We start from the raw sequence: 22,190 nt of genomic DNA, 5'->3' as shown, positions 1-22,190 counted from the left end.
ATGTCGCACTCAGTTTCTATTTTTAGTCTGACATTACTTTAGTCTAACAGCTTTCTATCAGTGAGGAAATTAAATTTCCACTAACTTATGACAGGAAACCAACACATGCCCATGAATCTAAAGTCACTTGGGGTCGAAACTGATGCAAAGCCACGCCAACAAGCTGGTTTTGCTTGGGCGTGAAGTGGCACTAACGTAAAAATTCAATATGTTACCCATTTTTGTTCAGTCGCCATGCATCGAGGTACAAAAACACAAGCAGGCACTGGCGTTTGAAACAGGTGTGATTCAGTATAAAAGTTAACAACACCAACCTGCTTAACACTAGTGGTGTTCAAGAAGAGCAGGAGTTTTTGTTTTTGTTTTTGTTTTTTTAATTTCTGGGGTTTTATTAAGACTAGTCTGAAGAGTGGAGACATTCAATAGTCTAGAGCTAGGCAAAGAAAGGTACTTTCCCACAGCACTTTAATCACACATAACATCTAAAAGAGGTGGATATTTTAAGCTTAACATGATCAGCAGCAGATGCAGAGCAGATAAATTTTCCAAAAATTACACAGAAAGACTTCTGTTTCTACATCTGTTGCACGCAAATGACTGAAAGCACAGCCGGATGTTGATGAGTAAAAACAGTTACTTCTGTTTGCACGTATCTGTTACCTGAGAAGTTTGTGAGGGCATCTTTGCTGCTGTTAGTTTCAGCAATGGCGCGTCTGAACTGCTCGAGAATGTTGTTGAGCTCCGACGAACGCTGCAGCGTCCTGTGCTCTGCCACACGAAGGCGCTCTTTCAAAGCGTGGAACTCCCGTTGGTACGCTATCAGCTTCTCTATATGAAGGGGAAAAAAGTAGGACACATTAGCAAGTGAGAATATACACAAATGTAATGAATTTTTCACTAATTTAATCATTATTCCTCAAGGCTGATATCTGTTACTTTACATGACTTGGGATTTAAAATTAGGCTTATCGTAAATATTAACAGCACATTAACCTGAGGTTAATGTACAACTTTTAAAGGTAATAAAGATGGGAATCAAAAACCGGTTCTGGAAGAGAACCAGTCCCTAGTAATCTAATTTCTTGGAATTATTAACCTGCCCACCTATCAATCCTGCTTATCGCTTCTTGCACTCGCACTTAAAATCAGGTTATTTTAGTTTGTGTGTTGGAAAATAGTGGCGCATTCTACAGCGTTAATATGGACATTAATTTTTATTGCACAAAAGAACGAAAGTGCGATGGTAAAGGGCAAACTGCATCCAGGACAGAAACAGCTGTTATGCTGCTAACACAACTTCCACTCTTTGAAAGCATCTGCACAGACTACATGCTAATGCTAAAAATGAGTAAATGCTGATCCCAGGCATCAATTCCTATACCAAGGAGGTAAGCTTGTTAATAATAACTGAATATATGTGCGTAGATACAGACATAAAACCTTTAAGTTGACCAGTCAAGACAAATCTAATCTGATCATTTTCTGAATTGGTTTACCAAACAGGTTAAGAGGTCGATTTAAGTTTCAAGAGGAAGGAAAAGAGACACCACCAAACAAAAAAAAAAGAAAAAAAAAAGCTTGCTCTGATGGTGCAAGGACCTAAAGAACTTGCAAAAGAACCCAGCTTTCAAATCTGTGGCCAACACATGATCACGCCATTACTGGAAATACCCCCATGCTTACTCATGAAAGTTTAGAGGTAATTTACTGTGAAAAGCTGAACAGAACTGTCTTTCTAATCATTCATCATGGGGCAGACTTTGAGTGGTGTGTGTAGGAGTTTGAAACAAGAAGCTGGAAAGGAAACGGGAACAGCTGTCTGTAAGAAAAATTCTTGATACAACACTGACAAAGCCTCAGAGTTTTAACCAGAATCTGTGTTCATGTGAGCCATACCTCTGATAATCTTCAGAGTCACAAAGACTTTTTTAACAAATGACGTACGTATGAAATGATGTAATGCAGACTGACAGGTAATGCTCTACTTGGACTGTTGTGGTGATGTCACCTTGCATTAAGAGAAAACCATCAGGACCCGTGTCTGAAAATCCAATTCTAGTTGACTGTCTGCAGGACAGTCTGTATTTTAAGGTTTACTGTTTTTTAAATTATATTTATATTCTGGTTTGATAACACTGCCATCTGCTTTTTTAGAACTAACAAAAGATTTGCATCAACATCTCTGAAAGTGATCCATCAGATCCCTTCTTGAGCCACCCACAAACAGCACACAACAGTCCATTTGCTTTCAGAAAACAAATGAAATTGAGTGGTGTGTAGGAAGACTTCAGAGTCCACCGCAAACTGCACTGAGACCACATTATACAGAAGTCACAGTACAATAGCTTACTCTGCACCAGCTTGACTTTCAGGTTTCTCTCTAGCTCAAATGCCTCCTACTTTGCAATCAGACTAAAGCACAGAGTTAACCAAGTTAATCAGTCTGCAAACACCCTTAGTTGTCTGTTGGTTAACATCTACATTTATACTGATCAATGCAAGTCCTATAGTCGGTATAAGCAGCAGTAAAGACTTTACTTTGTTTCAAAATGTATAAGGTTACAGGGAGGCTACAAAGAAAATATCTGGCGCGTGTGTGCGTGTACACCGGTTTTTCCTTTCTTGGTAGGGACCAAAAATCTGAAATTGACTATACTTGTGCCTCACAGCGACCAAAATCCAGGTCCCCACAAGTTTGAAGGCATTTTTCAGACTCAAACTGTGGTTTTAGTGTCAGGGTTATTTTTCGGTTATGGTTAGGTCTAGGGTAATGGTTAGGGTAAGCAAGTAGGGAAAGCATTATGTCAAAGGATAGCAACACCCAACATGTTTGTGTGTGTGTGTGTGTGTGTGTGTGTGTGTGTGTGTCGGCTAGTCTCTGATCTTCTTCTTCTCATAGGTTTAGCGTGCCCTTTCAAGAAAAAAGAAAACCCCCTGCCTTTATCTTTCCCTTTCCATCGCTCTCTCTCACTGAGCTATTGTCCATCCACTCTGGCCTGGCTACTCTATTGCACAGAACCATGTTGTTCCTCCTGAATGTTGATCTCTAAGACACACAGACAGATGCTGTCATTTGGTCCAATACTCCTGAATAGGGCAGCTTCAAACTAAAACAAGACTTTCATCTTCACATCAGTTCTTTGACTGGAGGACTCCAGGGCTGCTGAGGTGAAACCACACCTGTAATCCCACAGTGCAAAGACAAAAGATACACCAAATACCTCAGAAAGGGGGACAAGGTATGGATAGGGTTTCTATTTAACTGGACTATTCATCCACAGATGTATTAGATGGTAAAACTATGGGTCTTTTTTAATTTGGAAGTACATTACCTAGTAGGTAATGCATAAGTACGCCAGGAAGTTTTCACACAAGCCTCTCGACATTTCATTACACATCTCACTACTGTTAAAGAAAACTTAGCCCTGACTTCACACAAAAATGTTGCCTGATCTATAGAAAGGACTTAAATTTTTTACCAGTCAAATGGTCTACAGGGTTCATGGTTGACACAGCCATGCTACACAGCCTTTGGATGAAGGACGCGTGCACAAGATGCATTAAATAATTAGACCTACCTGGGTCTGGAGTATAGCTATAAAATCTCATTATTCCTCTCTGCTCTCTAGCATCATGCATCATGGGTAGTGGGGGTAGGGCGCTCTGCCTGAGAACTAAATAATATCTCCTTTTTCTGTTTTCTTATTCCTGCCTCCTGTTTTGATACAGTTTTTTTTTTCATATTTCAGTATCTTTTACTGGCCTTTATTTGCTTTCATTCTCTTATCCTTATCACCTCCCTCTCTCTCTCTTTGCCAGTTTCCATATATGTTGTTCTCCTGTGAGATATTGTCTTGATTTGTCATCCTAGATTCCTCTGCTTGGTTTATATTATTTTTTAATGAGAAATACTGGATGAATCGTAGGTGGACGTAAATTTGGCAACTACTCTTTAAAACTAACTCAATCAAGCCCTCACATTCACAGACAGACACACAAAAAGGACCCTGTGTTAATATGAATTAAAAGAGAAAAGACAGTTCAGACTTCAAACTTCACACCAAAACTGACAGCGCTGCAAATTTTTACAACCATGCTCTGTGATGAGTTGTCCTCTTAAGCCCCAAGGGTCTTTCTGCTTGAAAATGATATGCATAAAATTAATTGAGTATTTTTCAGCAATTACAAAGTGTGTAAACCATCTTGGTATCAAAGTAAAGCTAACACTTGTGAGACTTCATAAGAGGTGTAAGCTTCACAGCAGGTGCCATTGTGTCAAAGGAACACAAAGTAAACTCATGAAAACTACAAATCAACACATGGGCATTATCTGTGGAAACACTGATGCTGCTGAAGTGAAACAGAGCAAAATTACAGAGGTTTTAATAATGTAGCTAAGCATTTTGCAATTCAACACCACCTGTGAAAGCTGAAATTTCTTAGGTAACAGAAAATAGCCTCTCTTTTTGGAGGCAACACTGTACACAGCAGTAGTTTAGTGAGTAATGCTTCAAATACGTAAACAAGCAAACAAGGCAAAAAAATAACAATTTTGAGGCAGGACAGAATTCATGTTACGCTTTTTCAATTGTGAAGAGTTGGTCTCCTTTTGCTGTTGGTTCAGTGTGTTTTGGTTGGAGCGTGATGAAACCTCAGAAAGCAGCGGCATCGCTTGTCTGCGTGCATGCCTTCAAGCGAACAGGGGAATTGTGCTTTGTGTTTACACCCATTTGGGGAATTTGTTTACCTGCTACTTTAGTTATTTGTTTCTTTAGCTGTGTTTGATGGTCATAAAAATCATTTTTGTGAGCTTTAAGCTGAAATTCTGACAACTATATTTAAATAACATCCTGTTAAACCACATGGGGTTTAAGAAGTTAAGTAAAGAAAATGTTAAGCAGCAAAAATTTTAAACCTTTTTTAACCAAGATAGAGGAACATACTGTTGGATCTGTAGGAATAACTACAGTTTAATTAAAGAATATCAGTAGTTACATCAAGGTTGCAGCTCATTATGTTTCTTTTTTTAAAACTCAACACTCTCTTTTGGAAACAATGTTTAGCAGCACTTAGCGAGTCACAGTCATGACATGATAATTGTTGAATTTATTGTGACAGCGCTGTTACTCATCTTGACATCAGTAATTTAAGCATCTGACTAAACTCATGAGGAAGAGAGAGAACTTCTGCATATATCAGTTTAAGTGAGGGCAAGGATGATCTTAGTGCTGAGAAACACTTCACAAAAATCCATCCCTGAGCTCACCGCAGTGTTAAAGAGTTTTATCAGCCTCTCTATTAGCTCATCAAAAGCCCTCACAGTGATGCTGTCCTTGACCTGATTTTCCCTTGCTGATGTATGCTGCCGACAGCGAATTCGGGAGTGCTGATGAGGAGACTGTCCAGTTTGTGTCCACACCAGTACGAGAACTGCAGTGCATTATATGTAGATGCACCTGTTAAAGCATATTTTTACTGTGAAAGGCACAGCAGCCCAGTTCAGCAATTAATAACACCAATCATGTATAAAGGAATAATCAAGAAATCCATACACAGGATAATCTCTGTCCTGATAAAAGGAGCTTTTGAAACTGTGGAAACTGACTCAGTGAAATACTGAAAGGCTTATTGTGAATCGTTCTGCTCAAAATACAAGCTCAGCTAGAGGATGATTCTACACCAGCTGTTAAGAGGAAATTGTGTTTAAAGGGTAATTTAACACAGTTACACATGTGTGTGCAGTTAGACCCCCACACCACATACACATATCACAATATCCCACTATAGTAATGGTTTGGATTTATTTTCTGCAGTCTAGAGATATAACCCTTTCCAATGAAATGGAAACAAATCTGGTTGTGGAGCAAAGGTACAAAAGCAACTTCCATGCTACTAATGTTCAAAACTAAGCCATTTTTATATACAAAATCACAACCTTTACCCGACACGTCAGTACCTGAGATTAGATAACACTGACAGCTCCCTAGCACAAAAACTGTGATGACAGATTGTGTCGAGGTGCAAATAACACAGCTAATAGTTAGACGCATGTATTGCTAGCAAGTAGGTGAAATGTGTTGCCTTCAACATGCTTTATCCAATCACCTTCCTGGTCTAAACATGGAGTGCTGCCAGTATTGTGAACATGTCTGGCCTTGTCCAAAGTCGTTAAAATGGCTTCATCCATCAACCGTTTTCACTGGAACTGCTTCCTACAAAACAAAAGTTCCCTTGAAAGTATAACCCTTATGAACTTACGTGCAATAAAAAATGCTGAATAACCAGTATACCATTAGTATACCAGTGCCATACCAAACACATAGTAGCGTACAATTATAGGCAACCGCATATGCTGCAAAACCAAGGGCAGCATCCCACAGGCCATTCAGTCTCTTCACAGTTGCTAATTTACCTTAAAAGCACTTCAGCTTTCATTCATATTTTGCTATACAACCAACAACCATAACAAACTGAAGAGTCTTTAAACTTGTTTAGTTTGGGAAAAGCTTGTCTACATGCATTATGCATGTATGAAGCCCCTGCAGTGGTGCACCTGTCAGCCATGTGGTTCTACACTGCAGCTGCTGTGTGCAAGACAAAGGACTTAGCCAGATCTGAACAGTGATGTGGTGGGACTCACCAGACACCGCACGACATGATATTATCACAATATTTCACTCATAATATCATAATACTGTTAACGTTTAGCCATGCAGTGAGTTTTGCAATAACAAGTACTGTAATGTATTACTTTTTATTCAACTTCAAATTATCTCCTAAAATTTAAACTGTCAACGCCCGTTTTATCCAATAAGATAAATGGTAAACGGCCTGTATTTGAATAGCGCTTTACTAGTCCCTAAGGACCCCAAAGCACTTTACATATCCAGTCACCCACCCATTCACACACAGGTGATTGCAAGCTACATTGTAGCCACAGCCACCCTGGGGCGCACTGACAGACACCGGGCCCTCGGACCACCACCAGTAGGCAATGGGTGAAGTGTCTTGCCCAAGAACACAACAACCGAGACTGTCCAACATTTACCTTCACACAGAAAAAGCAAGGACAATGCCACACAAAAAAATAGTGCACACATAAACACAAAGTTGTAGTATTGATTTTATGCAGTATTTTTCTGACAAGACCTGCAAGTCGAGCCTTGAGTAGGGAAGTGATACTCCCTGAACGGTTTCCTATAGTTAGAAGACAAAAAGAAGGCACAGCTTTAATCCTTTTGGTGCGAGTGTTTTTTTAATACCACAGCCCATTTCACCTCACTAAAATGTAATATTGAAAGGAGAAAAAAAGTTGTAGGGAATTAGTGTGTGAAAAGCCAGACAAACGTTTGCCCCCTTGGCAACTTTCCCACCCATATTTTCAATTCCGCTTCCTCACCATGGCCTCATGGTTGCTCCTGACCTCCACCCACTGTTCTCCCTCCATTGTGCTTCAAGTCATGACAAACTCAGGCAGCCGGTCGTGTCTCTTAATGGAAGATCGTGCTGTCTGACAGCGTTGAACTCAGAGCACAGCCTTACTCAGCTCACTTCCACTCCTCTGCCTCCTCTTGGCTGCTGTAAGGCTACATTCAGCCAAGGCTAGCGCTCTTTTTTGGAAACTCCACTTTCAGAGACGTGTCCAATCAATTTTTTAATGATATCCATTGGGACTTGGAGCTTCAAGTCCATTAAAAGCTTTTTTGGGGGGCTGAAAGAATGTGTTGATATACAGATTAGTTGACTAACATAAAACACTCTGCTGTCTAATCAATTCATTTTTCAAGCAAATGTTTACTGGAACCTCTTCTCAAATGTTAAGATTCAGTGCTTCAGTCTACATGACAATAAACGAGCTTGGCACTGCAAAAGATTTAGTCTGAAAACACACCCTTTGGCTATGGTAAATGATAATGGGCATTTTATATTATAATGCATCTGATAAAGTAGTCTGACCAGTAATCGAGGACTACAGGGTGAAGTGGAAAGATATCAAGACAACTGTAGAAAACACTGCAGTCCTTTAAACAACATTCAAAAGATCTTTCAAGTTTGCACATATTTTGTATTGTACTTGATCTAAAAATTAATCAATACAAATCAGAAAGCCAAGTAAAACTATTGATCTGGTTTGCCCGTGATAACAGATTCCAGTCATGTTTGTGAGGGTGAGCTCAACGCTTAAATTACAAAAGCAGAATAGCTCAACATGCACAAAACACAACACAGTAAATTCAAGGACAAGGAGGGAGCTTAGACGGAAAAATCTAACCGCCTCCTTCCTTTTAACAGCAAACGTTCTCACATCACGAATATCGTTCAAGCAAATCAAAAACCTATTTTGGAAACACATGTACGTGTATGTTATAGTTATTGCATATCCCCGATTGTCATTATCTAAAAAATGCAACATCATGTACCTCAGAAATATAAAAGCCTGTTTTATGATCTTGATAAAGGTTTAACACAGCTATATTTGATTAAAAGGCACAAGGTAATGTGTGTATTTCCTGTTTGTTTTTTGGGTTGTTTTTTGGGGGTTTTTGCATTTTCCTGTGTTAGTGGTTTAAAAAAAAATAAATAAATAAATAAAAAAACGGGCTAAAAAAAAATAAAAAATGGGCTGAAATTCATATGAAAAAGAATTTTTTTAGTTGTATGCTCAACCGAAAAAAGAGCCCAAGAAACACTCTACTTTCCACACAAAAAAATGTAAAAAATAAAACATCTTACTGTTTCTCTGCTATGTCAGCACTATCTGCCTTTCTCTCCATAATAAAAGCCCACCTCAGGCTTTTCTCCTCTCTCTTTTAAGATTTAGTCTTTGTACTCTTCTTACTTCCAGGCTACTTTTGTCTGGCAGACTGCCCTACCTCACAAAGTCCAAAAGCCAAAAAGCAAACACACACGCACACACAGCGAGATATCACAAACAAGAACCAAAATGTGCAAGCCGTATCTTCTCACATTCAAACTAATAAACTATATCGCTAGCCCACCTTATAGAATCTGCCTGCTTTTTTCTCCTTTAGCACAAGCTATTTTTGTCCCATTGTGTTTGGACTGATGCAATGATTGAAGAAGTCATGCCTTTAAACAATGAGGAAGGGAGGGGAATGCACTCAGGGAAGGCAAGGAGGAAGTGACATTTCCAAAAGTAAAGGGTGTTTTGTGCATGAAACTGAATAGCAAATCTGCTTAAACTATAAGCACAAAACCGTCACTATTCTAGTGTCAAAATTACAGGCTAAGTCCTAAACAACTGCATTAAACACTGAGTACTTTCAAAACATCTGCAACACATCATTTTTGTAACTTTAACTGTGTAAACGCAGCCAAGACTCAACTTCTTTCAAAGAGAACAACACTGATCAGATGATTCTTTAAGATGGCTTTTAAAGTTCCTCATGTGATGTCTTAACACAAGGAGACTGCTGTCACGTAGTACAAGAATGAATGATAGGAATGAAATGCAAGACAAAGTTATAAAGACTATAAAAACCAGTCGTATTTTTTTTCTCCATGGATATTCCAAGCAGAATTAATTAAACACTACAGAAATCAGTAGGATTTTAAACAGTATTTAAAACTGCATTGAACTGTATAAACACCCTAAATGGAAAGTTTTTGAATACAAAGGCCAACCACTTGATTTGACTATGCCTGAAGGAAAGAAAAAATACTAAATGGAAAAATAAAACGTTTAAAGCAACATGTAGGGGCAATCACAATGATGGTATCTAAGGTTGGTGACAAACAGGGTTGTTATTAATGTTTGTGAACTTTGCTATCGGGAAAAAATATGCATACGTATATGGAAAGGAAATGGAAAGAAAACAACATGTATTTGCAAAGCCTTAACCGTTTATGATAACACTCAGCACAGTGTTAATATTTGATAAATGAAAAAAAACAAAGGGTCTTAAATTGGCAATGCTATTGCCAGTTGGAACAAATGACATGCTCATTGTGAGGAAACACACAGAAATGTTGATAAGCGCTTCCTCATTGCCACAAAAAGAGACGACCTCACCATACTGTTTGAGCAACCAACTCAAAGCTCACCTATATTATTCGTATTTATCTAGCTTGTTCTTGTTGTTTTGATCTACTTGAGATATAACCAAAGAGATACTAGAGAGCAGCTTCTCAATAGGGAAAGAAGGAGACTGACAGAGAAGTACACATTCTGGAGAGTCATTCACCGTAGAGTGTTTGGACAGCTGACTGGCGCAGAGCTCATTCACAGCAGTCAAGCGACCAGCAACAGAACAGGCTATCAGAAGCAAAGGTTAATGCAAAAAAAAGAAAAAAAACAACTGATAGGTAATCTTTCTACTCCAATAAAGAAAATGCTCTTTGAGCTACAAATATTTATCTATACAACCAAGTCCACTGAAAAACACCTACTCAAAGAGGTTTTGAACATTTACATTTTTAAAATTATTCACTGCCTGAGTTCATGTCCAACACTAGAAATGCTCACATTGGCCAGAGTTAAGAAAAGCCATCTATTCCCACAGTAAGAAATAATATAATATAAAAAATTTGATTAAAAAACAGAAAAGCAATCTGTGCTAAAGCATCGCATGTTAAAATAAGAAAACGCACAGAGGCCATGAGCCAGTAAAACACAAGATAAAATACGTAAAGACACATGTAAAAGCCACACACTAATCAAGAGAATTAATATTATGAAATGCACTATAGGAACAGATCTGATAAATATTACACAGTTAGAAAAAGGCAGCCTGAGTAATTAGATCACTTTCTGAAAATAACAAATCTAAGGCTATGTTCACACTGCAGGCGAAAGCGCATCAAATCCGATTTTTTTGACCCTATGCGACCCATATCCAATCATGGTATGACAGTGTGAACAGCACAAATCCGATATTTTCAAATCCGATCTGGGTCACTTTCGAATGTGGTACTGAATCCGATACATATCTGATGTTTTAGAAAGTGACTGCTGTTTGATCGGTCATGTCGCATTAAATCCGTCTTTTACATCACTGACACAAGACAGACGCCAATTATCAGCGCCGGAGACGACATCGTGAACGCTTCCTGGCCATCCAGTGTAGATGTTAGTGAAACTGTTTGGAAGACAACATTGGAGAAACGTGAACATTTTATTTGTACTGTATAATCTGCAGATTCTGACAGAAATCTGCAACTATCCTTTGAAGCACCGCTCCTCTCTAAAACAGCAATAAGGATAATTATTAGGCCATATGTAAATAACAAAATAACTTTATTACTTCAAGCAAAATTGGGAAATGTAAAGTCCGAAACAAGTCTTTATATTAAGGGCCATCAGTCAAACAATACTGTTTGGTCAGGGTCTAAACAGAGCGTGTTGTGTGTGACGTCTTCTTTTGCGCATGCAGGCCGCTTTGAGGGTTCACACTAGAGCACGTTTGCTGTCACATTTTATTTGTAGTGTGAACAAGCAGACAAAAAAATCAGATTTGATCAAAAAATCGGAATTAAGCATTAAGACCTGCAGTGTGAACATAGCCTAAGTGTACATGTAAGTGCTGTATAGCTTTCAATTACAATTTCTTTTTATTAAATCTAACTAAATGGCTTTCATCCATCCCACTCCCACAGTTTGGTGTTTTTAACAATAGATAGAACGCGAGAGACATATGCACACAAACAACAAAGTCCCCGCTAATTTTCTTTAAAAAATGCCTTTTTTTTTCTCTATTTCATTATCATTTGTCATTGCACTGTAGCTTAGCATATGCAGACATAAACAAAACTTCAACACAAAGACAGCATTTAGGAAAGGAATGCTCCAAATAATAAAAGCACAATCACATTAAAGGCCAATTTGCCCACAAAGCATAAAGAAGAGCTTGTTTCATATACAAAACTGCAAGCAAACACACAAATCCCAGACCACCACGGCACAAATAAATTTTAGAAACCAACATCCGTTTACATGCACGTCTATTAGCTGGCAATCTTGTTTTTCCCAGCCTTTGTTGGCACATTCCTGGCATCTTCCTGCAACCACAGATGAGTGGACCTGTGTGACACTGTTGGTAGGATTGTATTTGACGCTGTGCATGAGAGGTCTTGCACATACACACTCATGCTCGTGCATGTGACAAACAAAAACAGGGAGCCACTCAGAAGCAGAAGAAAAAAAGCACAGAGGTCAAATGCTCCACAGGGATCCTTTAAGCTCTGGCATGTTGAGATCTTTCAGCTCAAAGCATTTTTCTTTAAATAGCAGCATTACTGCTTCCTTCTGTGTAGCCCTCATCTACAAAGATGTTTTCACACAAAGAAAGTCACAAGCGCTGGTAATAAAACTCATAACAGCTCAGTTCATTTTTAGGATCCTTGTTTTGAGCATAGTTTTAAATGCTGCTAGTGACACCGGTTCTTCTCCTTCTAGGACAAGGTCTAGGACAAGGTTAAATCTATGTTATAATAACTCCATACTAGAGCTGGGCGATATAAGATTTTTTCATATCACGATATGTTTTTTTCATTTCAGGCGATAACGATATATATCACGATATAAGCCAAATAACTATATTTGTAAGATTTAAATGTGCCATTGCTCACAAGTAAAATGTGAAATAATTAGCAGCTTGTTTTAATTAAAATATTTATTTCCCATAATAAGTTCAACAGGGTAGATGTACTTAAGGAACATGAGAGTTCAGTTTCAGATAAAGGCAAATATTGTAAACTACACAAAAGGCAGCTGCTAAAGCGTTTAAGTTTCAAAATAGAACAAACAAAACAGACCACTAAATTGTCAATTCCACTTAGAAACAAAATTTTAATTCTAAAAATAAATCTTAGGTCGTTTTACAGAACAACAGACAAAATTGACTAACTTTTGTCAATATCAAATAAACTGAGAACTAAAAGGAAATTCTCAGGCTACGTCCACACGTACACGGGTATTTTTGAAAACGGAGATTTTCCGTTTTCGTTTTAAAAAATAATCCCGTCCACACGTAAACGCAGACATGAAGGAAAACGCTGCTAGGAACATGCCAAAGCAACAGGTGGCGATATATTCCTAACCGTGTAGAAATGTTGGCCAATCAGAAGTCTAGAAGCCTCGGTAGGAAATAGTAAACAAAGATGGGGCATAGAAACAGAACCGAGTCGTATGTGTGGAGGGACAGTAACTATGTGTGTATATGTAAGCATTTAAACACTGCAGAGAGTACAATTAACAGTATTGTAGAAATTCATTTCACCGAAACAATAACGTGGCGCACAGTGTGACGTCAAAAAAGGCGCACACCTTTGACGCTGCGTTTTCTCCGTTTTTCTTGTCCACACGTAAATGCAAAAACGGAGTTTTCGAAAATATCCACCCTGGCAGGCGTTTTTAGAAATCTCCGTTTTCAGTGACTGAAAACGCCGTTTAAGTGTGGACGAAAGGTGCAAACGCATAGAAAAATCTGCGTTTTCAAAAATACCCGGGTACGTGTGGACGTAGCATCAATCTCTCCTTGTTGTATAGCTTAGCTTTTCAAACAGTTTTAACAGTTACTTTAGTCTGACAAAAGCCGAATGACGAATTAGCGCTTTCAGTCAGAGATTGAGCATGCACCGCTTTATTCTATTTCCAGACTTGCTTTCGGCACAATTTACAGTGCGCGCTACTCTGTTTTTTGTCAGACTTGAAATAGCCGAAATACCTTCACACTACGGAACTTCTGTGGCCCTTCCGTTTGACAATCTCTCCAGCATTGGAACCATCATCTGTTTTTTCTTCGGTAACCTTCGCTCACGCTCTCGGTTGATTTTTCTGTAGTCGGCAAACTCATTTCCTTCATTACCTGGGCGGCCCGGCTGCAAAAACAAATACACATGTGCGCCTTGGCGCTTGTGCTGTACGTAACAAGTCATGTGACGTGACGCTGCGGCTGTGATTGGTTCGGCTCTGCGCTACTTAATTTGGATTGGCTGTTCTTTTTTCTTTTTTTTTTAAGAGGACAAGAGAGATGAGGTCTATCGCAATAGTTTAATTTTTCTATCGAGAAAAAGTTATTTCGCAATACATATCGTTATCGTTTTATCGCCCAGCTCTACTCCATACTGAGCATTGTTTGGATTTCCGTTACCACAAGACTCTAGGAAAAACAGAACTATCAGCTCAACTTGCCAGACAGGTTGCAGTTTTACATCTGTATTTTTCTGTTTCATTACAGACGTTGACTGTAACAGGATATTAAGATTTTAATGTGTGAAACAGAAACAATCACCTGAACTAACTTTGCTGAGCTTATTAGTTCTTGTTCTAATTGTATGTCTACAATTAGGGAGTGATTTTATTGTGAGTAACATAAAAGTCAAATTCCTTGCAGGTGTTTACAAGCTTCACAAATAAAGCCCAGTGTGAACACTTAGTTGTCGCAATAACAGTATAAAAAATTTTAGATTTGAGTGTTGCTGCAAGGAAGCTACATATTCTAAAACACACCTGGCTTACAACCATATATTCAATTACCACAATTTCAGTGCTACAATTGAAGACTATTGGCAGCAATCACAGATTTACCAGGCTCAAAATAGTTATTCAGGAGTTTAATTCAATTCAATTTTATTTATATAGCACCAAATCACAGCAAAGGTTGCCTCAAGTCGCTTTTCATTGTACAGTAAAAATCCTGGAATAACAAATAGAAAGTGAAACTCCAACAATCAGACAAACACCTAAATGTAAGCAGTTGGTGATAATGGGAAGGAAAACGTCCTTTTAACTAAAACTATTTTTAACTATCTAAAATAAATCTATGCATCTTTCTGTTATTTTAGCCAATTGAGAAACAAAAAAAATTATTTTAAGTTTGAACAAATTAAACATACCCCAGGTTACATTTATTTACAGTCTACCTTTCTCTTCCTGAGTTATGCCGTTGTATAATGTCCAGATAAGTATTCATGCAGGGTATGATTATGTCAAATTAAAGGTGACCTTTTGGTATAAACAGTTGTTACTTCATGATTTTATTCTGTCAGAGCACAAAGATTTAATCACTTCATCCATGCATCCAAGTGACTATTTCTGCCAAACTTGAGGAAATATCCTCACAGAGCAGCTGAGATATTGTCTTCACAGGGATGAGATGTGGAGATGGTTTGTGGACAAGTGTGAAGTCATATTTAAAATAACAAATTTTCTCATACACTTGCTACTGGATAACCATGGTTGGACACATGCACTGTATTTTAATGGAAACGTTAATGGTTTATAAGTTGTACAGGTGAGCACATCATCTACATTGTGAGCCACAATACATGTTAAGGATTAAGACCAGTCATAGCTATATCCTATACAGACTTACTAACTGTATCAACAGGTGCAACATTTATGGTGGCATCATCTCATAACCTCTACCCCCACATACGCCCACTTTCATATAATCACCAGACCAGTCTGAGCCTGCTCCATTTAAAGGAAAACATTTCATCAAGCTGATAAGCTCCACAGTAATCACATCCTGAATCCCTTGCTTGGAATTTATATATGGTCTGCAATTATTTACACCCTGCTGGTAACAAGACCAAGGCCCATATTCCTGCCCACACCACACTGGAAAGTAAGCACTCAGCCACTCAGCAGTGTACTGTAACACAGCCACACTTGTGCAATAAGCCCAGGCACAGATGCCTGACAGGACATGTAATGCTCAGATGAGAGTCACTGAAGACGTGTATGCAGAAATCCTAATGTTACTGAATGGCGTAATTATCTAGAGGTTTTGCCTGGCAGGGGCAAACTAGATTATCCCTAAGTTACTGAGGATGGCTGGAAACAGCACTTTGGGTATGATTAACTGGGACAGGAGATGAGGCACAATAACGCTTAAAACAAAGGAACTCCATCCATGTATTATAGCGATAACACGGGTTATTACGCATTAACACGTTGATACTGGTTTCACGGGATGGATGACTTCACCTGCTGTGTCTTACGACATACTGCTTGCTGGTCATGCTTCAGCTTTCTGCCTGCCAGCTTGTTAACCAGGCCTCGTCTAGAGACCGTCGATCCTTCTGACATTTTTTGGGGGGGAGGGGGGGGCGCGGAGATGACATAAATGTCCAACTTACCTTTGCCATTCTGCCACGCTGTATACCAGGAGAGACTAAGGAAAGACGTGAAGAAGATAAGTGCAGTGGCCACAGTTCCATTTCTGAGCCTCATCTCATTTCAGCGATGCCTCTCCTCGGCTGAGTGTCGGGGACCCCGGAGCTGCCACTGCCTCCCTCCCTCCCTCCGTCTCTCCCTCTCTCTCTCTGGCTTCAGGATGTGGAGACGGGCGTAGGCACAGGCATAGGGCGCTTCAACCCGTAAAAACGCTCCGCTTAACGGGAAGGGTGAACACCGACTTCTGCGCACGGAAACAGGGGCGCTGCTGTAGCCTCAGACTCGGAGCGTCTTCTTTTTTCGTTGTTCGCGTGACTAAAAATAAAATATGCGCTAACCTAGCCTATCAGTTACCAGTCAGCTACTTTGTTTGTGAGACAAGATAGCTTACATTGTGGGTTTAAAAAGAACGAACTAGTTGCCAATACAATCCATAGTGTTTTTAAAGCCAGCCGTTAAGCTACAAGTTACAAGTAGATGTCATCTCAACAGTGTGACTGGTGATCGTCCGGGATAGGCTGGTGGGTCTCTGACGGTGTCCTAAAGGCTACGCCTCGAATCACGTTCAACGGAGAGCAGGGTTAAAACATACGCAAAAAACACGGTAGAGTGCGGCTAACTCGCCGAGCCTCTTCCACAAAACAACCAAGTTTTAACCGTCACCGCTGGTCGACCCGCATACTGCGACAGAACGTCTGTTAGCTACTTAGCCGACGAGCTAACACTAAGTTGAAACCAGCCGGGTAAACTAAAGCAAAGCGGACAGGGGGCTCATTCTGCGCTGACTATCGCGGAGGAGTTCTACACCTCAATTAACACAACCCCTAAAATAATTAAAGCGCAAATGTTTTTTTTTTTACATATTATATAAATAAACCGGTCTTACTTGGGTGCTTTTTTAGGGAAATTAACGTGCCCTATAAGGTAGCAAACTGGGTTTCCGGTAAGAACTTTCAAAATAAAGCACTCACCGGACTCACGGTTGTGGTCGACAACAGTGGGTGCAACTCACGACGGGACGAGCATGCAGTCATTCCAGGTGTATTAAAGGACTGCTATTTTCATATCTTTGTTTGTTTAAAACTATTATTGCTGCACCTGAAAAAAAAAATCTGTTCAATTCTCACTCCAACTTTAACACAATCATCTTTAAGTTTCAAACCCCCCACTATAGATGAAATTAAAAAAATAAAATAAAATAAACCAGCACACCTTAATTATTGGCGTGGAAATTCTTGTGAAATCACTAGAAACCTCTATAATGTCAAACTTCTGCTTTTTGCACCAAGCGGTTATTTTTCCCCCAACACGTATTAAGCGCACCATCTAGTGCCCACAATTTCAACTTGTATTTGTATGCACGATCTCTGCTATCAGCTGGCACCCTCTCAACGCAGAACATAATGCAAGCGAATGATAAGACTTAAACTACAGGAAGCATATTCATATTCGAATATGAAGTTTGAAAGGGTTTAACTGTGCAAAAAATAGCTGCCCAATGTTTTTTGAGACAAGTTGCTGTCAAACTCAAAATGAGTTGGCATTTTTCATGCAGCAGTAAAATATCTCAATTTAAACATTTGATTTGTTTTCTATGTTCTGTTGTTAATAACACAATCTACCATATTTGTGTTTAAAAATGAAAAATGACAAGTTCAGGAGTGTGAATCAGTTAATACTAACAATAGACACCAAATTTATATTTACTTTAAATATTATGTACAATATTAATTTTATTTCTTTAAAAAAATGCATCTTAATGTGAACCGAAGACGCAATCAACAAATAATCTGTGTTTCATACAAATTACATTCACAGATGTGAGGAGTTTAAGTCATTTATTGACTATAAATACATTCACGCATCAAACACAAGTAACTGATCTTGTGTGACAAACAAAGATATGAAAGAAGAGAAAATGTAGGCGTGAAGAACAACCCCCGCCTCACAGATGAATTGAAACAGGATTTTAAACAAGATGTAAAACATTCTTTGAACATTCTGCTTTGTGAATTTGTGAACACCTTACTGGAGTGATATCTGTGGGGCAGACAGCATTTTTGCAAGCGGAGGGATATTCTCAGAAAGGAGTAGCTTTAAAGTAGTCCTCCAGCGGAATGAGCGTTGTACCCCCGACCCAGTCTTGCAGCCAGATCTGAATCAACTCCAGCTTCATGAAGAACCACTTGTGTCCCACTGGCCACTTTGCCATAACAGGATGCCTTTAAAACATTGTGCAAAATATCAGGATACATGTTACGCATGCCAAATGGTGTTTCCCTAAGGAAAATACATCTTCTACATGCTCTGTTACCTTGAGAACACTGCCTCCTTTGCAAAAGCAAGCTCCTCCGGGGCCACCTCCACCATCTTGCCCGTGAGCGTGAGTCGAGCACATCTGGGATCCTCTGGATCATACACCATTTGCCTTAAAAAGAACACACACACACACACACACACACAGACACACACACACACACACACACAATTAACAGGAGAGCATTCAACATTGCAAGACACACAGCTGTATGTAGTGTTTCAGAAAGCTGCAGCAGTGATTTAGCTGAGGTTAGACCAAACAAACGAACTGTCCCAAAATCCCCAAGATTACTGTGTCAACTAGTTTGTGGAAATTGTTTGAAGCTCAAAACATCTTTTTTCAGCTGTGCTCTTTAAGGGTCACCACAGCAAATCATCTGCCTCCATCTCACTCTATACCTCTCCATCCTCCTCTGTCATCCATGATCTTTCTCTTGAAGTAATTAGAGGAAGTAATTAGAGTGTTTTTAAGAAAGCTTCTTTCATATCTAAAACTCTTATTTCACTTTGTGTTTTATTAAATGAACAATAATGTCAATTTTATTTCTACAGCACATTTAAAAGTGACAAGGTTGACCAACGTGCTTTACAAATGCAAACAAGATAAAAACTGCGATCAATAAAACAAATACAATAAAATGTGACTAAAAACAAACTGACAGAAGCAACAACACAAGAATACCTAATGGGACTCAAAGTTAACTGAAATTAACAGCCAAGGTAAAAAAAAGTGAGCTTTAATATGGGACTTTAAAGACTGCATAGACTCTGCAGTACGATTATCAAGTGCCAGTGTAGAGGCTGTGAGTGAAAAAAGCCAATCCCCTCTGTGTCTAAATCAACACCTAAGAGCATCTGGCAAGATGTCACCTGTCTATCAATAATCAGATAGACGGGTGTTTTTCCCCCCACAGAACAACATTTAGACTACCTGCAGAATTCCCCCTCAGCCTCTGAGAAGGTGAGAGAAGCATACGGGTTGCTTTTCAGGTCTGCCACAGTGTTGTCCATTGGAGTCACATAAAAATAGATGACTCCAGTGCTGTTGTCCAGTGGTCCATCACTCACTGAGAAGATGTTTCCAAAAGGAAGACCTTTGATCTGTACACACACACACACACACACACACACACACACACACACACACACAAATAAAATTAAGTGCTATATTTTTACAGTATATAGAAACTTATATTTTTATGCATATATAAAGGCATAGGTTTTAAGCAACACAGATCCTTTGTGCTTGTTTTAAGTAAATTTTAGTGTATAAAACCAATAAAATTACACTAAAATGAAATAAACGTGATCCTAAAAAATTAATGAAATGTTTACATGAAATAGCCCAATGACAACCAATCAGTTGCAGAAATCAGCAGTTTCCAAAAGCTTGACAGAACAGCTATGCCTTCAGCTTTGTTGATATTTGAGGTCACTCCGGAAGAGGTTTTAGTGCAACAGCAAATTCATGAGCTCCATTTTAAAATAGTTAGCACAAACAGATGGAGCTCGTTTGTTGAGATGGGAGAAGCTGGAGAAGGACACCCATCCACGCAGAGCTTCGCCCATCAGACTGAAGCTATTTCTCAATTAAGTTTACATTACATACGCAGGGTGTATCCCAAAAGGCACTTCGGGTTGATCTGTTCTGGTCTTGCGTAAGGAGATTTTTTTTAAGGCTATTTTCAGGACTTGTGACTTGGTGTGATTTCCTGCATATGCTTTTGATTTTCACTGGTGAATTTGTTTCAGATCTTCATTAGTGTATTTAAAAAGCTGATCGTGTTTCGTGTAAAATCAAAGGGTCCACGCACAAAGGTAGAAGGGTATCTTTTTCATATTATGGTGAGAACATGGGCGTGTTCCTCAGCTTGTCCCATTAAGCTTAAATGCGCAAAGAAATCCTGAACCGGGACCACTATCCACTCTGTGTGCGTTACCTTGTCTTGAGTGGAAATGGTGGCCAGGTACCCCCAGTCACTGTAATGAGATATGTATCTGGCAGTCTTGGCTGTGTCTTGGTGCGGGGGAGGAGTGCTGCTGGCGGACTTCTTCACCTTCTCTAACCGATATGAAAACAGGCGAGAGGAAAGCTGTGCGGCGCTGTCGCCCTCGGGCTTGACCAGCTCTCCGGGGCTCTCCACGCTGTCTCCGAGGACGTTGGAGGACGGATACGCCTGCTTCCACAGCCCCGCACTGTCCACCAGCAGCGCCGGGGCGACCTCCTCCGACAAGTCCCCGTCCTCCACCACATCGTTGGAGGACACCACCCAGGACACGGAGCTCCTGAGGGTGTAGCTCTCACACAGATACAGGATGTTGGCAAACAGCGCCAAAGGAAAGTAAGAAGGCCTCATATTACTGAGCTGGGAGAATGGCCGTCCTCCTCCACTCTCGCTCTCTCTCTCTTGTTTACAAACTCACGTGTGTGCTTTCATAACACGGGGATACTTCGCCACAGAGAGCAATTTCCACAGCGACCCCTGCTGATTCACCATAAGGCAATTTTACAATCAACGCTCAGCAGAAGGGATTGCAGAGAAGGTGCTAAATAACCGAGTAACTACTGCATACTATGTATTTGTGTTTAATTCTAGTGGCATATAACTCATGTGTGGCCTGTTAGTCCCACAGAGACTGTGTAAAAGTCATATAACGATCATGCAGCACAACTTTTATTTATACAGCATCTTATAAGGACACATAGCCACGCAAGAAAAAAATATGATTAAAAGCAATAATAATGAGAATTTGTTAGTAAAAGAAGACAATAAACTGTTTATAATAATAATAATAATAATAATAATAATAATAATAATATGTAGGTGGTGTTTTGATTTAACCTAAAGGTTTAGCTTTTGTTTTTGTATTACTTTTTTTTGGAGTTTTCACTCTCTCATGCAGTGTATTTCCTGAGTATCTCACATCTCAAGAAACAAATGACAGATATCATAAGATTTGCCATCAGCTGTGCATCCATTATTGTATATGAGTCACTTTTTCCGCCAAAGTATAAGCAGCTGGTTAAAAAAATAAAGGCTTAGTAGTACATTCATTGGTCCAAATACTTTTACTGTACATTCAATGTACATTGAGTTTGACTGAGCCATACATTAAACAGTTTCCGCCCTACAGGTCCATGTTTATGGACTGATGTGTTCATCACTGAAACCCCTTTTGTCATTTTTTTGAAGGTTGCCATGGTGAAATAGGTCAAAATCAAGCTGCTGTCCTGCAGAATGTATGTCGGCTCAAATATGGTTGATTTTTAGAATCAGTCTTATTTACTCTGTAATAAATAGTTCTAATAAGCTGAAAGCTGTTTAAAATCACCAGTCTGGTGATGGGGATATCTCCCTAACTGTTCCAGGTGTCTCCTGTCCATAGAGTCCAAGATTGTTCATTTTGGTTTGGAAGCTGTTGAGCTGTTACTGAGTCAAACTGAACATTTTGATCTGTTTATGTCAAGGTGAATGAGCAGACTATTCTTCTATCCTCCCTCCTTTCCTATCACCCATTCAAATCTATTTCTCAACTGTTTTCAATCAAAACTGAAGCCTGGGGTGGAAGAAGCTCTCAGATCTTTCATATTACAACAATGTAAACATACTCCAGAGGCATCTGGCTGCTGTTATTATTATGTTATTGTGTATTTTATGTTGATCTTAACATAAATACAACATTTTAATCTTGACATAATAAATCTAGGAAAACATGGCCTAGCCTACAT

The 22,190-nt window shown here is 39.3% G+C and overlaps 2 protein-coding genes across 2 annotated transcripts in view; both read right to left on the bottom strand.

Annotated features, from left to right (window-relative positions):
• The window catches only part of mgat4a (alpha-1,3-mannosyl-glycoprotein 4-beta-N-acetylglucosaminyltransferase A), a 35,000-nt gene extending 17,916 nt beyond the window's left edge, over window positions 1-17,084 (bottom strand). Inside the window, exons 1-2 of the mRNA XM_003452958.5 lie at window positions 16,105-17,084; window positions 661-828 (exon numbers count right to left, since the gene is read on the bottom strand). Coding sequence (XP_003453006.1) covers window positions 661-828; window positions 16,105-16,198 — 262 coding nt within the window. The 5' untranslated portion in view covers window positions 16,199-17,084. The remainder of the gene's footprint in view (window positions 1-660; window positions 829-16,104) is intronic.
• An 878-nt stretch (window positions 17,085-17,962) lies between these two features.
• On the bottom strand, window positions 17,963-21,190 carry creg2 (cellular repressor of E1A-stimulated genes 2). The gene is made up of 4 exons (XM_003452959.5): window positions 20,401-21,190; window positions 19,392-19,561; window positions 18,456-18,569; window positions 17,963-18,363 (listed from the first exon to the last, which is right to left on the bottom strand). Exons 1-4 carry the CDS (start codon window positions 20,815-20,817, stop codon window positions 18,222-18,224), a joined length of 843 nt encoding a protein of 280 aa, XP_003453007.1. The 5' UTR covers window positions 20,818-21,190; the 3' UTR covers window positions 17,963-18,221.
• Between the last annotated feature and the right edge of the window lie 1,000 nt (window positions 21,191-22,190).

This window comes from Oreochromis niloticus, linkage group LG16 (assembly GCF_001858045.2).
Source record: "Oreochromis niloticus isolate F11D_XX linkage group LG16, O_niloticus_UMD_NMBU, whole genome shotgun sequence".
NCBI classification, from domain to species: Eukaryota; Metazoa; Chordata; class Actinopteri; order Cichliformes; family Cichlidae; genus Oreochromis; species Oreochromis niloticus.
The sequence above is the reverse complement of the archived record's forward strand: the minus strand, read 5'-3'. Positions and strand labels throughout refer to the sequence as shown.

Excerpts from the sequence above, each read along its gene's own strand:
- creg2 (XM_003452959.5), bottom strand. The coding sequence starts at position 20,817 with ATGAGGCCTTCTTACTTTCCTTTGGCGCTGTTTGCCAACATCCTGTAT. Across the intron at positions 19,562-20,400 it reads CCATTTCCACTCAAGACAAG|ATCAAAGGTCTTCCTTTTGG; the intron begins GTAACGCACACA and ends GTGTGTGTACAG. Across the intron at positions 18,570-19,391 it reads GCTGAGGGGGAATTCTGCAG|GCAAATGGTGTATGATCCAG; the intron begins GTAGTCTAAATG and ends GTTCTTTTTAAG.